The sequence below is a fragment of the Oncorhynchus mykiss genome, chromosome 20, assembly GCF_013265735.2.
Source record: "Oncorhynchus mykiss isolate Arlee chromosome 20, USDA_OmykA_1.1, whole genome shotgun sequence".
NCBI lineage: Eukaryota > Metazoa > Chordata > Actinopteri > Salmoniformes > Salmonidae > Oncorhynchus > Oncorhynchus mykiss.
In genome coordinates, this window is record NC_048584.1 from 36,778,988 (window position 1) to 36,793,905 (window position 14,918).

At 45.3% G+C, this 14,918-nt stretch overlaps 1 protein-coding gene across 1 annotated transcript in view; it reads left to right on the plus strand.

Annotated features, from left to right (window-relative positions):
• LOC110499541 (ankyrin repeat and fibronectin type-III domain-containing protein 1-like) overlaps positions 1-14,918 on the plus strand; it is a 113,685-nt gene that overhangs the window by 83,213 nt on the left and 15,554 nt on the right. Inside the window, exon 16 of the mRNA XM_036956296.1 lies at positions 4,066-4,232. Coding sequence (XP_036812191.1) covers positions 4,066-4,232 — 167 coding nt within the window. The remainder of the gene's footprint in view (positions 1-4,065; positions 4,233-14,918) is intronic.

The following is a 14,918-nucleotide window of genomic DNA, read 5'->3' on the forward strand; positions in this document are numbered from 1 at the left end:
TCCAGGCCCAACCACTGGGGATCCAGGCCTACCCACTGTGGATCCAGGCCCACCCACTGGGGATCCAGGCCTACCCACTGGGGATCCAGGCCTACCCACTGGGGATCCAGGCCCACCCACTGGGGATCCAGGCCTACCCACTGGGGATCCAGGCCCACCCACTGGGGATCCAGGCCCACCCACTGGGGTGCCAGGCCCAGCCACTGGGGTGCCAGGCCCACCCACTGGGGATCCAGGCCCACCCACTGGGGATCCAGGCCCACCCACTGGGGATCCAGGCCCACCCACTGGGGTGCCAGACCCAGCCACTGGGGATCCAGGCCCAGCCACTGGGGAGCCAGGCCCCCCCACTGGGGTGCCAGGCCCAGCCACTGGGGTGCCAGGCCCACCCACTGGGGATCCAGGCCCACCCACTGGGGATCCAGGCCCACCCACTGGGGATCCAGGCCCACCCACTGGGGTGCCAGACCCAGCCACTGGGGATCCAGGCCCAGCCACTGGGGAGCCAGGCCCCCCCACTGGGGTGCCAGGCCCAGCCACTGGGGTGCCAGGCCCACCCACTGGGGATCCAGGCCCACCCACTGGGGATCCAGGCCCACCCACTGGGGATCCAGGCCCACCCACTGGGGTGCCAGACCCAGCCACTGGGGAGCCAGGCCCACCCACTGGGGTGCCAGGCCCAGCCACTGGGGTGCCAGGCCCACCCACTGGGGATCCAGGCCCACCCACTGGGGATCCAGGCCCACCCACTGGGGTGCCAGACCCAGCCACTGGGGATCCAGGCCCACCCACTGGGGAGCCAGGCCCAGCCAATCAGAATGAGTTTTTCCCCATTACAGGGCTTTATTACAGACAGAAATACTCCTCAGGTTCATCAGCTGTCCGGATGGCTGGTCGCAGACATTCCTGCAGGTGAAGAAGACGGATGTGGAGGGCCTGGGCTGCCGTGGTTACACGTGGTCTGCGGTTGTGAGGCCGGGTTTGACGTACTGCCAAATTCTCCAAAATTACATTGGAGGAGACTTATGGTAGAGAAATGAATATCCAATTCTCTGGCAACAGCTCTGGTGGACATTCCTGCAGTCAGCATGTCAATTGCACACTCCCTCACATCTGTGGCATTGTAGTGACAAAACTGCACAATTTAGAGTGGCCTTTTTACTGTCCCTGTGTAATGATCATGCTGTTTAATCAGCTTCTTGATATGCCACACCTGTCAGGTGGATGGATTATCTTGGCAAAGGAGAAAGGCTCACTAACAGGGAGGTAAACAAATCAGTGTACAACAATTTGACAAAAATAAGCTTTTTGTACATATGCAACATTTCTGGGATCTAGGCGGTGTTCCCTGGGCGCCGAAGACGTGGATGTTGATTATGGCATCTCCCTGTACCTCTCTGATTCAGAGGGGTTGGGTTAAATGCGGAAGACACATTTCAGTTGATTGCATTCTGTTGTTCAACTGACTAGGTATCCCCCCTTTCTGTTGTACAACTGACTAGTATCCCCCCTTTCCCTTTCTGTTGTACAACTGACTAGTATCCCCCCTTTCCCTTTCTGTTGTACAACTGACTAGTATCCCCCCTTTCTGTTGTACAACTGACTAGGTATCCCCCCTTTCCCTTTCTGTTGTACAACTGACTAGTATCCCCCCTTTCTGTTGTACAACTGACTAGGTACCCCCCTTTCCCTTTCTGTTGTACAACTGACTAGTATCCCCCCTTTCTGTTGTACAACTGACTAGGTATCCCCCCTTTCTGTTGTACAACTGACTAGGTATCCCCCCTTTCTGTTGTACAACTGACTAGGTACCCCCCTTTCCCTTTCTGTTGTACAACTGACTAGTATCCCCCATTTCTGTTGTACAACTGACTAGTATCCCCCCTTTCTGTTGTACAACTGACTAGGTATCCCCCTTTCTGTTGTACAACTGATTAGGTATCCCCCTTTCTGTTGTACAACTGATTAGGTACCCCCCTTTCCCTTTCTGTTGTATAACTGACTAGGTATCCCACTTTCTGTTGTACAACTGACTAGGTATCCCCCTTTCTGTTGTACAACTGACTAGGTATCCCCCTTTCTGTTGTACAACTGACTAGGTATCCCCCTTTCTGTTGTTCAACTGACTAGGTATCCCCCTTTCTGTTGTACAACTGACTAGGTATCCCCCTTTCTGTTGTACAACTGACTAGGTATCCCCCCTTTCTGTTGTACAACTGACTAGGTATCCCCCTTTCTGTTGTACAACTGACTAGGTATACCCCTTTCTGTTGTACAACTGACTAGGTATCCCCCTTTCTGTTGTACAACTGACTAGGTATCCCCCTTTCTGTTGTACAACTGACTAGGTATCCCCCCTTTCTGTTGTACAACTGACTAGGTATCCCCCTTTCTGTTGTACAACTGACTAGGTATCCCCCTTTCTGTTGTACAACTGATTAGGTATCCCCCTTTCTGTTGTATAACTGACTAGGTATCCCCCCTTTCTGTTGTACAACTGACTAGGTACCCCCCTTTCCCTTTCTGTTGTATAACTGACTAGGTATCCCCCTTTCTGTTGTACAACTGACTAGGTATCCCCCTTTCTGTTGTACAACTGACTAGGTATCCCCCTTTCTGTTGTACAACTGACTAGGTATCCCCCCTTTCTGTTGTAGAACTGACTAGGTATCCCCCTTTCTGTTGTACAACTGACTAGGTATCCCCCTTTCTGTTGTTCAACTGACTAGGTATCCCCCTTTCTGTTGTACAACTGACTAGGTACCCCCCTTTCCCTTTCTGTTGTACAACTGACTAGGTATCCCCCCTTTCTGTTGTACAACTGACTAGGTATCCCCCTTTCTGTTGTACAACTGACTAGGTATACCCCTTTCTGTTGTACAACTGACTAGGTATCCCCCTTTCTGTTGTACAACTGACTAGGTATCCCCCTTTCTGTTGTACAACTGACTAGGTATCCCCCCTTTCTGTTGTACAACTGACTAGGTATCCCGCTTTCTGTTGTACAACTGACTAGGTACCCCCCTTTCCCTTTCTGTTGTACAACTGACTAGGTATCCCCCTTTCTGTTGTACAACTGACTAGGTATCCCCCTTTCTGTTGTACAACTGACTAGGTATCCCCCTTTCTGTTGTACAACTGACTAGGTATACCCCTTTCTGTTGTACAACTGACTAGGTATCCCCCTTTCTGTTGTACAACTGACTAGGTATCCCCCTTTCTGTTGTACAACTGACTAGGTATCCCCCTTTCTGTTGTACAACTGACTAGGTATACCCCTTTCTGTTGTACAACTGACTAGGTATCCCCCTTTCTGTTGTACAACTGACTAGGTATCCCCCTTTCTGTTGTACAACTGACTAGGTATCCCCCTTTCTGTTGTACAACTGACTAGGTACCCCCCTTTCCCTTTCTGTTGTACAACTGACTAGGTATCCCCCTTTCTGTTGTACAACTGACTAGGTATACCCCTTTCTGTTGTACAACTGACTAGGTATCCCCCTTTCTGTTGTACAACTGACTAGGTATACCCCTTTCTGTTGTTCAACTGACTAGGTATCCCCCTTTCTGTTGTACAACTGACTAGGTATCCCCCTTTCTGTTGTACAACTGACTAGGTATCCCCCTTTCTGTTGTACAACTGACTAGGTATCCCCCTTTCTGTTGTACAACTGACTAGGTATCCCCCTTTCTGTTGTACAACTGACTAGGTACCCCCCTTTCCCTTTCTGTTGTACAACTGACTAGGTATCCCCCTTTCTGTTGTACAACTGACTAGGTATCCCCCTTTCTGTTGTACAACTGACTAGGTATCCCCCTTTCTGTTGTACAACTGACTAGGTATCCCCCTTTCTGTTGTACAACTGACTAGGTATCCCCCTTTCTGTTGTACAACTGACTAGGTATCCCCCTTTCTGTTGTACAACTGACTAGGTATCCCCCTTTCTGTTGTTCAACTGACTAGGTATCCCCCCTTTCCTTTCCCTTTGATTTCAGCTCAGTTAATAGTTTATAGTATTAGTTTTAGTTCCGTGTATATTCCTATGTATTTATTTCTCTCTCCAGCCCATTTCAGTGCGTACAAGGAGAAGTGCATGAGTCTGTACTGTCGCATGTCGTCTGTCTTGGACCTGGATGCACTTATTACCCAGCAGGCCCTGCGAGAGGCCATCACGGACACGGAGGTCGCCACGGCCAAACAGAGACACCAACATATACTAGACTATACACAGGTAGGGAGATGTGTGTTAATATGTATTACAGGTATAGTTTATCTCAACCTGGTCTCAGAGCATTTCATATTATTCTGTACTCCATTTAATATGATATGTTTCATTTGTGGTTGTCCGTCATCCATTTCGTATTATATGTTATGAATTTTCAAAACGTACAATATGTTACGAATATTGCAAAATGTATTTTTTATTTTTTTTAATTTAACCTTTATTTAACTAGGCAGGTCAGTTAAGAACAAATTCGTATTTACAATGACGGCCCAGGAACAGTGGGTGAACTGCCTTGTTCAGGGGCAGAACAACAGATTTTTACCTTGTCAACTAGCTTGCTAACTAACGTTAGCTAGGCTAGGAGTTAGGGTTACGTTTAGGAGGTTAAAGAGTTAGGGTTAGGTGAATGGTTAGCTGAAAGGGTTAAGGTTAGGTAAAGGGTTAAGGTTAGGTAAAGGGTTAAGGTTAGGTAAAGGGTTAAGGTTAGGTAAAGGGTTAAGGTTAAGGTTAGGTAAAGGGTTAAGGTTAGGGTTAGGTAAAGGGTTAAGGTTAGGGTTAGGTAAAGGGTAAAGGTTAGGTAAAGGGTTAAGGTTAGGTAAAGGGTTAAGGTTAGGTAAAGGGTTAAGGTTAGGGTTAGGTAAAGGTTTAAGGTTAGGTAAAGGGTTAAGGTTAGGTAAAGGGTAAAGGTTAGGTAAAGGGTTAAGGTTAGGTAAAGGGTTAAGGTTAGGTAAAGGGTTAAGGTTAGGGTTAGGGTTAAGGTTAGGTAAAGGGTTAAGGTTAGGTAAAGGGTTAAGGTTAGGTAAAGGGTTAAGGTTAGGTATAAGGTTAAGGTTAGGTAAAGGGTTAAGGTTAGGTAAAGGGTTAAGGTTAGGTATAAGGTTAAGGTTAGGTATAAGGTTAGGTAAAGGGTTTGCTAACAAGCTAAGTAGTTGCAAAGTAACTAAAAAGTAGTAAGTCGTTTTCCTGTACACGGCACGGTCAGTGTGAACCGAAGTGACTTGACACAACAAAATGTAGCTACAAACAAAACAGAGTTAAATGGTTCCATTCTGCCATGAAGCGTCCACGTTCTCAAAAGGGGAGTTAAAAGTTTATCAACTGTCAAAGCAGAATTACTTTCCCCATTGTTCCTCAACTGCAGTGTATGATATACCAATGTATAACTCTGATTCTCTACTTTATCCAATGTAAAAATCACCATTTCAAATTTTGCTTCCTAAGGCTGAATCGAGGCGGTCGGTCACAAATTGGCCGTGATGAGATTCGAACTTGCCACCTTTTGGATTGCTAGACTTTCATGTTATACGCCAACCCGTCCAACGGCACCATTTCTCAGTGTGACGGATTTCCATTTCCTGGGGCGGCAGGGTAGCCTAGTGGTTTGAGCGGTGGACTTGTAACCAAAAGGTTACAAGTTCAAATCCCCGAGCTGACAAGGTACAAATCTGTCATTCTGCCCCTGAACAGGCAGTTAACCCACTAGGCCGTCTTTGAAAATACGAATTTGTTCTTAACTGACTTGCCTAGTTAAATAAAGGTAAAATAAAAATATGGCTGGTCTTTTAAGATGCCCCTTTCCCGTAGTTGTTTGGAAAAGTAAATTTCTTGAAAATAATCATTTGTTCTTGCCTAGTTAAATAAAGGTAAAATAATTAAAAATATATGTTTTACTATGTTTCGTCTATGAGACCACTTGTCTTAGTAGTATATGTAGTATATGTAGTATATGTAGTATATGTAGTATATGTAGTATATGTAGTATATGTAGTATATGTAGTATATGTAGTATATGTAGTATATGTTTACTGGGTGAGGGCACACTGGAATACAGACAGTTGAATGTGACTATATATCTCAGATGGAAGCTGTATCTAACTTGTTTAAGGCATTTGCTTCATAAAGCCACTTTACTGTTGCTTTCAAGTCTGCCACTTTATGAGACACTCTATTAAATCATTATGCTGTGAAATATATATATATATTTTTTACTATTTGTAATACAAAGTGCATGAGTCATATTTGTCACATTCATCAAAAGAAAATTGTTACAAAGCGTATTTTTCATATCGTTTATGTCCATTTTTCAGTAAATATATTTATCTCGAGCCAAAACAACTGTGCTAATAATCCAATTGGAGTCATTTTATTGATGTAATAAAGTCTAACTAGCTAAGAGTACTAGCTGTTAAATAGCTTGTTTGTCTAACGTTAAGGAACTCCATAACTGCCCAGCCTTCTCTCTCGTGTCAGAAAGTTGAAAGCATGAAAGTAAACCCATCTGGTGTTTGCTCTGTGAAGAACCAATGTGTGCGTGTGTGTGCGTTTGTGTGCGTTTGTGTGTGTGTATGTGCGTGTGTGTGTGTGTGTGTGTGCGTGTGTGTGTGTGTGTGTGTGTGTGTGTGTGTGTGTGTGTGTGTGTGTGTGTGTGTGTGTGTGTGTGTGTGCAGGTTCGCGCGTGTGCGTTTGTGTTATTAAAGTGTAGCGAGAAAGAGTGACGGGAAAAATACCAATCATGACTGACTGAGAGGGAGGGTGTGCGGGCGGGGTCAATCATGACTGACTGAGAGGGAGGGTGTGTGGGCGGGGACAGTCATGACTGACTGAGAGGGAGGGTGTGTGGGCGGGGTCAATCATGACTGAATGAGAGGGAGGGTGTGTGGGCGGGGTCAATCATGACTGACTGAGAGGGAGGGTGTGTGGGCGGGGTCAATCATGACTGACTGAGAGGGAGGGTGTGTGGGCGGGGACAGTCATGACTGACTGAGAGGGAGGGTGTGTGGGCGGGGTCAATCATGACTGACTGAGTGGGAGGGTGTGTGGGCGGGGACAGTCATGACTGACTGAGAGGGAGGGTGTGTGGGCGGGGACAGTCATGACTGACTGAGAGGCAGGGTGTGTGGGCGGGGACAGTCATGACTGACTGAGAGGGAGGGTGTGTGGGTGGGGACAGTCATGACTGACTGAGAGGGAGGGTGTGTGGGCGGGGACAGTCATGACTGACTGAGAGGGAGGGTGTGTGGGCGGGGACAGTCATGACTGACTGAGAGGGAGGGTGTGTGGGCGGGGACAGTCATGACTGACTGAGAGGGAGGGTGTGTGGGCGGGGACAGTCATGACTGACTGAGAGGGAGGGTGTGTGGGCGGGGACATACAGAGTCACATTCAGACGTCCCCGCCCACACACACTCCCTCTCAAATGTCTGTCTCTCAGTCTTTGTTTGTGCATGTATCTGTGGCGTGTGTGTGTGTGTGTGTGTGTGTGTGTGTGTGTGTGTGTGTGTGTGTGTGTGTGTGTGTGTGTGTGTGTGTGTGTGTGTGTGTGGCTAAACTGGGTTAGTGCAGAAAAGGTGACGTTACTCCATCTCATTGTACAGTTTGTTTAGACCGTTTGACGATAGGGTATAATATTCCCTTACTGTGGTATCGTGTTGAAGACCGGGTCAGTACTCTAAACATGTTAGTATTGTGTTGAAGACCGGGTCAGTACTCTAAACATGTTAGTATTGTGTTGAAGACCGTGTCTCTAAACATGTTAGTATTGTGTTGAAGACTGGGTCTCTAAACATGTTAGTATTGTGTTGAAGACTGGGTCTCTAAACATGTTAGTATTGTGTTGAAGACTGGGTCTCTAAACATGTTAGTATTGTGTTGAAGACCGGGTCTCTAAACATGTTAGTATTGTGTTGAAGACTGGGTCTCTAAACATGTTAGTATTGTGTTGAAGACTGGGTCAGAACTCTAAACATGTTAGTATTGTGTTGAAGACCGGGTCAGTACTCTAAACATGTTAGTATTGTGTTGAAGACCGGGTCTCTAAACATGTTAATATTGTGTTGAAGACTGGGTCTCTAAACATGTTAGTATTGTGTTGAAGACTGGGTCAGTACTCTAAACATGTTAGTATTGTGTTGAAGACCGGGTCTCTAAACATGTTAATATTGTGTTGAAGACTGGGTCTCTAAACATGTTAGTATTGTGTTGAAGACTGGGTCAGTACTGTAAACACCTTGTTAGTATTGTGTTGATGTGCATCTTATTCAATCACTGGATTTGTCATCACCCCCAACTTTACTGACTAAATCAGCCCTGGTCAAAAGTAGTGCACTTTATAGGGAATAGTGTGTCATTTGGGACGTGTACCTCATCTTCACCTTATAGCCAATATGGTGCACTATATCTCCTCTGATTTCCTCAATCTGCACAAATCATTGGCAATCAACCATTTAATTAAGTGGAACGAAGGGAAATTTCTTGACAGGAGGAAAATGGAAGTTCAGTAAAAATCATTTGAATGATTAAACCCCATGACATTTACCTTGTGATGTGAAAATGATTAAAGCAATTTCACATTAAAAGTAATTGGCAAATGACAGATGCATCCAGGAATATCCTCTTATTATTCCCAGTTCTCCAGTCTCTCTCTCTCTCTCTCTCTCTCTCTCTCTCTCTCTCTCTCTCTCTCTCTGTCTCTCTCTCTCTCTCTCTGTCTCTCTCTCTCTCTATCTCTCTCTCTCTCTCTCTCTCTCTCTCTCTCTCTCTCTCTCTGTCTCTCTCTCTCTCTCTCTCTCTCTCTCTCCTCTCTCTCTATCTCTCTCTCTCTCTCTCTCTCTCTCTCTCTCTCTCTCTCTCTCTCTCTCTCTCTCTCTCTCTCTCTCTCTCTCTCTCTCCTCTCTCTCTCTCTATCTATCTCTCTCTCTCTCTCTCTCTCTCTCTCTGGATTGCGGTGATCAGTCCTTGGTTCCAAATATTGGGGAAGATGCCAGAGCTAAGAATGATGTTAAAGAGTTTAAGTACAGCCAATTTGAATTTTTGGTCTGAATATTTTATCATTTCATTTAGGATACCATCAACACCACAGGTATTTTTGGGTTGGAGTGTTTGTATGTTGTCCTGCAGTTCATTCAATGTAATTGGAGAATCCAGTGGGTTCTGGTAGTCTTTAAAAGTTGATTCTAAGATTTGTATTTGGTCATGTATGTTTTTGCTGTTTGTGAAGGCATAGGCTCAGGTTTTTGGGGTCTCTATGTTTTTAGTTTTTAGTCTATGTTCTTAGGTTTTTGCATTCTTCATCAAATCATTTGTCATTGTTGTTCATTTTCTTCTGTTTTCTGTTTGACATTTTTATATTTGATAGGGAAGCTGAGAGGTCAAATATACTGTTTAGGTTTTCTACTGCCAATTTTAGACCTTCACTATTACAGTGAAAAGTTTTGTCCAGGAAGTTGTCTAAAAGGGATTGAATTTGTATTTACCTAATAGCATTTCTTAATATTACTCAGTTTCTTTGGCTTTGATGCCTCATGATTGAGTATTTCTCTGTTCAAGTAGACTGTGATTTTGCTGTGGTCTGATAGGGGTGTCAGTGGGCTGACTGTGAACGCTCTGAGAGACTCTGGGTTGAGGTCAGTGATAAAGTAGTCTCCAGTACTACTGCAAAGAGATGAGCTATAGGTGTACCTACCATAGGAGTCCCCTCGAAGCCTACCATTGACTATGTACATACCCAGCGTGCGACAGAGCTGCAGGAGTTGTTACCCGTTTTTGTTGGTTATGTTGTCATAGTTGTGCCTAGGGGGGCATATTGGGGAGGGAATGCTGTCACCTCCAGGCAGGTTTGTCCATCTGTGTGCTGAGGGTGTCAGGTTCGTGTCCAGTTCTGGCATTTAGGTCACTCCAGACTAGTACTTGTCCCTGGGCCTGGAAATGATTGATTTCCCCCTCCAGGATGGAGAAGCTGTCTTCATTAAAGTATGGGGATTGTAGTGGGGGGATATAGGTAGCACACAAGAGGACATTTTTCTCTGTTAAGATCATTTCCTTTTGAATTTCTAGCAAATGTAAAATGTTCCTGTTTTGATTAGTTTAATAGAGAGAGTTAGGTCTGCTCGATACCAAATTAGCACACCCCCTGTGTCCCTTCCCTGTTTCACACCTGGTAGTTTGGTGGATGGGACTACCAGCTCTCTGTAACCTAGAGGGCAACCAGTGGGTCTGTCTCCTTTATACCATGTTTCTTGTAGGATGATAATGTCTGTATTTTCAATTTCTTTGGTGAAGTCCAGGTTCCTGCTCTTTAGTCCAAAGGCATGACCTCGGGACTTGAATATTCCAGGATGAGATAGTGAAGGCTTTGTGTTCCATAAAGTGTCCAATGTTGTTAGTTCAGTGCCTGCTGAGCATCTGGTACATGCCATTGGCTTGGGCTAGTGTAAGACTGGGGGTTGGGCCTGTTTGTGTGCATGTGTGACTTCCATGTTGAGACCCTCTTTGCAGGAGTGGGGGGGCATGGGGTGGGCAGGAGGAGCATAGGTCTGATCTCTGTCTGTCTGTCTGTCTGTCTGTCTGTCTGTCTGTCTGTCTGTCTGTCTGTCTGTCTGTCTGTCTGTCTCTCTCTCTCTCTCCCTCTCTCTCTCTCTCTCTCTCTCTCTCTCTCTCTCTCTCTCTCTCTCTCTCTCTCTCTCTCTCTCTCTCTCTCTCTCTCCTCTCTCTCTCTCTCTCTCTCTCTCTCTCTCTCTCTCTCTCTCTCTCTCTCTCTCTCTCTCTCTCTCTCTCTCTCTCTCTCTCTCTCTCTCTCTCTCTCTCTCTCTCTCTCATCTGATCCACGGCATTCCATTTCCATCTGTGTCATCCGCTAGTCTCTTTTATGTGCGTGTGTGTGTCAGCTCTTCATACTCTCTCAGACAGACGCCTAATTGCTGCTTCATTCTCCTCTGTGCACTCACTCACACACACACACACACACACACACACACACACACACACACACACACAAACACAATAGTCACACATAGCTATATATGCACACATATGCGAGTGCGCTCACACACAATCTCTGTCTCACACACACACACACACACACACAGTATGTGCAGTGTCAACCCTGCTTCCCAGGGGAGGTTTGGAGTGACGTAAAGAATGAGAGAAGGGAGTTGGTGTGCAGTGGGTCATCATTATGGACACAGTGTGCTTTCTATACTATAGGTTTGTCCCCCAAATGACACCCTATTCCCTACATAGTGCACTACTCCTATGGGCCCTGGAGACAAGTAGTGAACTATATAGGGAATAGGGTGTCATTTGGGGGACAAACCTATAGTATAGAAAGCACACTGTGCCCATAATGATGACCCGCTGCACTCCAAAGGTTCTCTCAAGGTTGCTGTGATGTAATCAGGACTATCTCTGCTGTGATGTAATCAGGACTATCTCTGCTGTGATGTAATCAGGACTATCTCTGCTGTGATGTGATCAGGACTATCTCTGCTGTGATGTAATCAGGACTATCTCTGCTGTGATGTAATCAGGACTATCTCTGCTGTGATGTAATCAAGACTATCTCTGCTGTGATGTGATCAGGACTATCTCTGCTGTGATGTGATCAGGGCTATCTCTGCTGTGATGTGATCAGGACTATCTCTGCTGTGATGTAATCAGGACTATCTCTGCTGTGATGTAATCAGGACTATCTCTGCTGTGATGTGATCAGGACTATCTCTGCTGTGATGTGATCAGGGCTATCTCTGCTGTGATGTGATCAGGACTATCTCTGCTGTGATGTAATCAGGACTATCTCTGCTGTGATGTAATCAGGACTATCTCTGCTGTGATGTAATCAGGACTATCTCTGCTGTGATGTGATCAGGACTATCTCTGCTGTGATGTGATCAGGGCTATCTCTGCTGTGATGTGATCAGGACTATCTCTGCTGTGATGTAATCAGGACTATCTCTGCTGTGATGTAATCAGGACTATCTCTGCTGTGATGTGATCAGGACTATCTCTGCTGTGATGTGATCAGGGCTATCTCTGCTGTGATGTGATCAGGACTATCTCTGCTGTGATGTGATCAGGACTATCTCTGCTGTGATGTGATCAGGACTATCTCTGCTGTGATGTGATCAGGGCTATCTCTGCTGTGATGTAATCAGGACTATCTCTGCTGTGATGTGATCAGGGCTATCTCTGCTGTGATGTGATCAGGACTATCTCTGCTGTGATGTGATCAGGGCTATCTCTGCTGTGATGTGATCAGGGCTATCTCTGCTGTGATGTAATCAGGACTATCTCTGCTGTGATGTAATCAGGACTATCTCTGCTGTGATGTGATCAGGGCTATCTCTGCTGTGATGTGATCAGGACTATCTCTGCTGTGATGTGATCAGGACTATCTCTGCTGTGATGTGATCAGGACTATCTCTGCTGTGATGTAATCAGGACTATCTCTGCTGTGATGTGATCAGGACTATCTCTGCTGTGATGTGATCAGGGCTATCTCTGCTGTGATGTGATCAGGACTATCTCTGCTGTGATGTAATCAGGACTATCTCTGCTGTGATGTAATCAGGACTATCTCTGCTGTGATGTAATCAGGACTATCTCTGCTGTGATGTAATCAGGACTATCTCTGCTGTGATGTAATCAGGACTATCTCTGCTGTGATGTGATCAGGACTATCTCTGCTGTGATGTGATCAGGGCTATCTCTGCTGTGATGTGATCAGGACTATCTCTGCTGTGATGTAATCAGGACTATCTCTGCTGTGATGTAATCAGGACTATCTCTGCTGTGATGTGATCAGGACTATCTCTGCTGTGATGTGATCAGGGCTATCTCTGCTGTGATGTGATCAGGACTATCTCTGCTGTGATGTGATCAGGACTATCTCTGCTGTGATGTGATCAGGACTATCTCTGCTGTGATGTGATCAGGGCTATCTCTGCTGTGATGTAATCAGGACTATCTCTGCTGTGATGTAATCAGGACTATCTCTGCTGTGATGTGATCAGGGCTATCTCTGCTGTGATGTGATCAGGACTATCTCTGCTGTGATGTGATCAGGACTATCTCTGCTGTGATGTGATCAGGACTATCTCTGCTGTGATGTGATCAGGGCTATCTCTGCTGTGATGTAATCAGGACTATCTCTGCTGTGATGTAATCAGGACTATCTCTGCTGTGATGTAATCAGGACTATCTCTGCTGTGATGTGATCAGGACTATCTCTGCTGTGATGTGATCAGGGCTATCTCTGCTGTGATGTGATCAGGACTATCTCTGCTGTGATGTAATCAGGACTATCTCTGCTGTGATGTAATCAGGACTATCTCTGCTGTGATGTGATCAGGACTATCTCTGCTGTGATGTGATCAGGGCTATCTCTGCTGTGATGTGATCAGGACTATCTCTGCTGTGATGTAATCAGGACTATCTCTGCTGTGATGTGATCAGGGCTATCTCTGCTGTGATGTGATCAGGACTATCTCTGCTGTGATGTGATCAGGGCTATCTCTGCTGTGATGTGATCAGGACTATCTCTGCTGTGATGTAATCAGGACTATCTCTGCTGTGATGTAATCAGGACTATCTCTGCTGTGATGTGATCAGGGCTATCTCTGCTGTGATGTAATCAGGACTATCTCTGCTGTGATGTAATCAGGACTATCTCTGCTGTGATGTAATCAGGACTATCTCTGCTGTGATGTGATCAGGGCTATGTGTGAACAGTGTTGTCCCTCTGAGTGAAATAGAAACCTGCTATAAACCTTAAGCTACTGTACCATACTGTACAACCTCTCAGCATCAGTAACCTGCTATAAACCTTAAGCTACTGTATCATACTGTACAACCTCTCAGCATCAGTAGCCTGCTATAAACCTTAAGCTACTGTACTACCTCTCAGCATCAGTAACCTGCTATAAACCTTAAGCTACTGTACAACCTCTCAGCATCAGTAACCTGCTATAAACCTTAAGCTACTGTACAACCTCTCAGCATCAGTAACCTGCTATAAACCTTAAGCTACTGTACAACCTCTCAGCATCAGTAACCTGCTATAAACCTTAAGCTACTGTACAACCTCTCAGCATCAGTAACCTGCTATAAACCTTAAGCTACTGTACAACCTCTCAGCATCAGTAACCTGCTATAAACCTTAAGCTACTGTACCATACTGTAAACCTCTCAGCATCAGTAACCTGCTATAAACCTTAAGCTACTGTACAACCTCTCAGCATCAGTAACCTGCTATAAACCTTAAGCTACAGTACAACCTCTCAGCATCAGTAACCTGCTATAAACCTTAAGCTACTGTAACATACTGTACAACCTCTCAGCATCAGTAACCTGCTATAAACCTTAAGCTACTGTACAACCTCTCAGCATCAATAACCTGCTATAAACCTTAAGCTACTGTACAACCTCTCAGCATCAGTAACCTGCTATAAACCTTAAGCTACTGTAACATACTGTACAACCTCTCAGCATCAGTAACCTGCTATAAACCTTAAGCTACTGTACAACCTCTCAGCATCAGTAACCTGCTATAAACCTTAAGCTACTGTAAACCTCTCAGCATCAGTAGCCAGTGGGCTGCTAGTGTCACATGATGTTCATGGTTCTCTACCTGTATCTTTGCATCTGTTCAATGCTTCAAATTCACTTGAAGCTTTGTAATAATCTGTGCCAGTACCACGGTTTGTGTCGGACTGGGTAATTGTATTTTTTATTTTATTTTATTTCACCTTTATATAACCAGGTGGGCTAGTTGAGAACACCTTTATTTAACCAGGTAGGCTAGTTGAGAACACCTTTATTTAACCAGGTAGGCTAGTTGAGAACACCTTTATTTAACCAGGTGGGCTAGTTGAGAACACCTTTATTTAACCAGGTAGGCTAGTTGAGAACACCTTTATT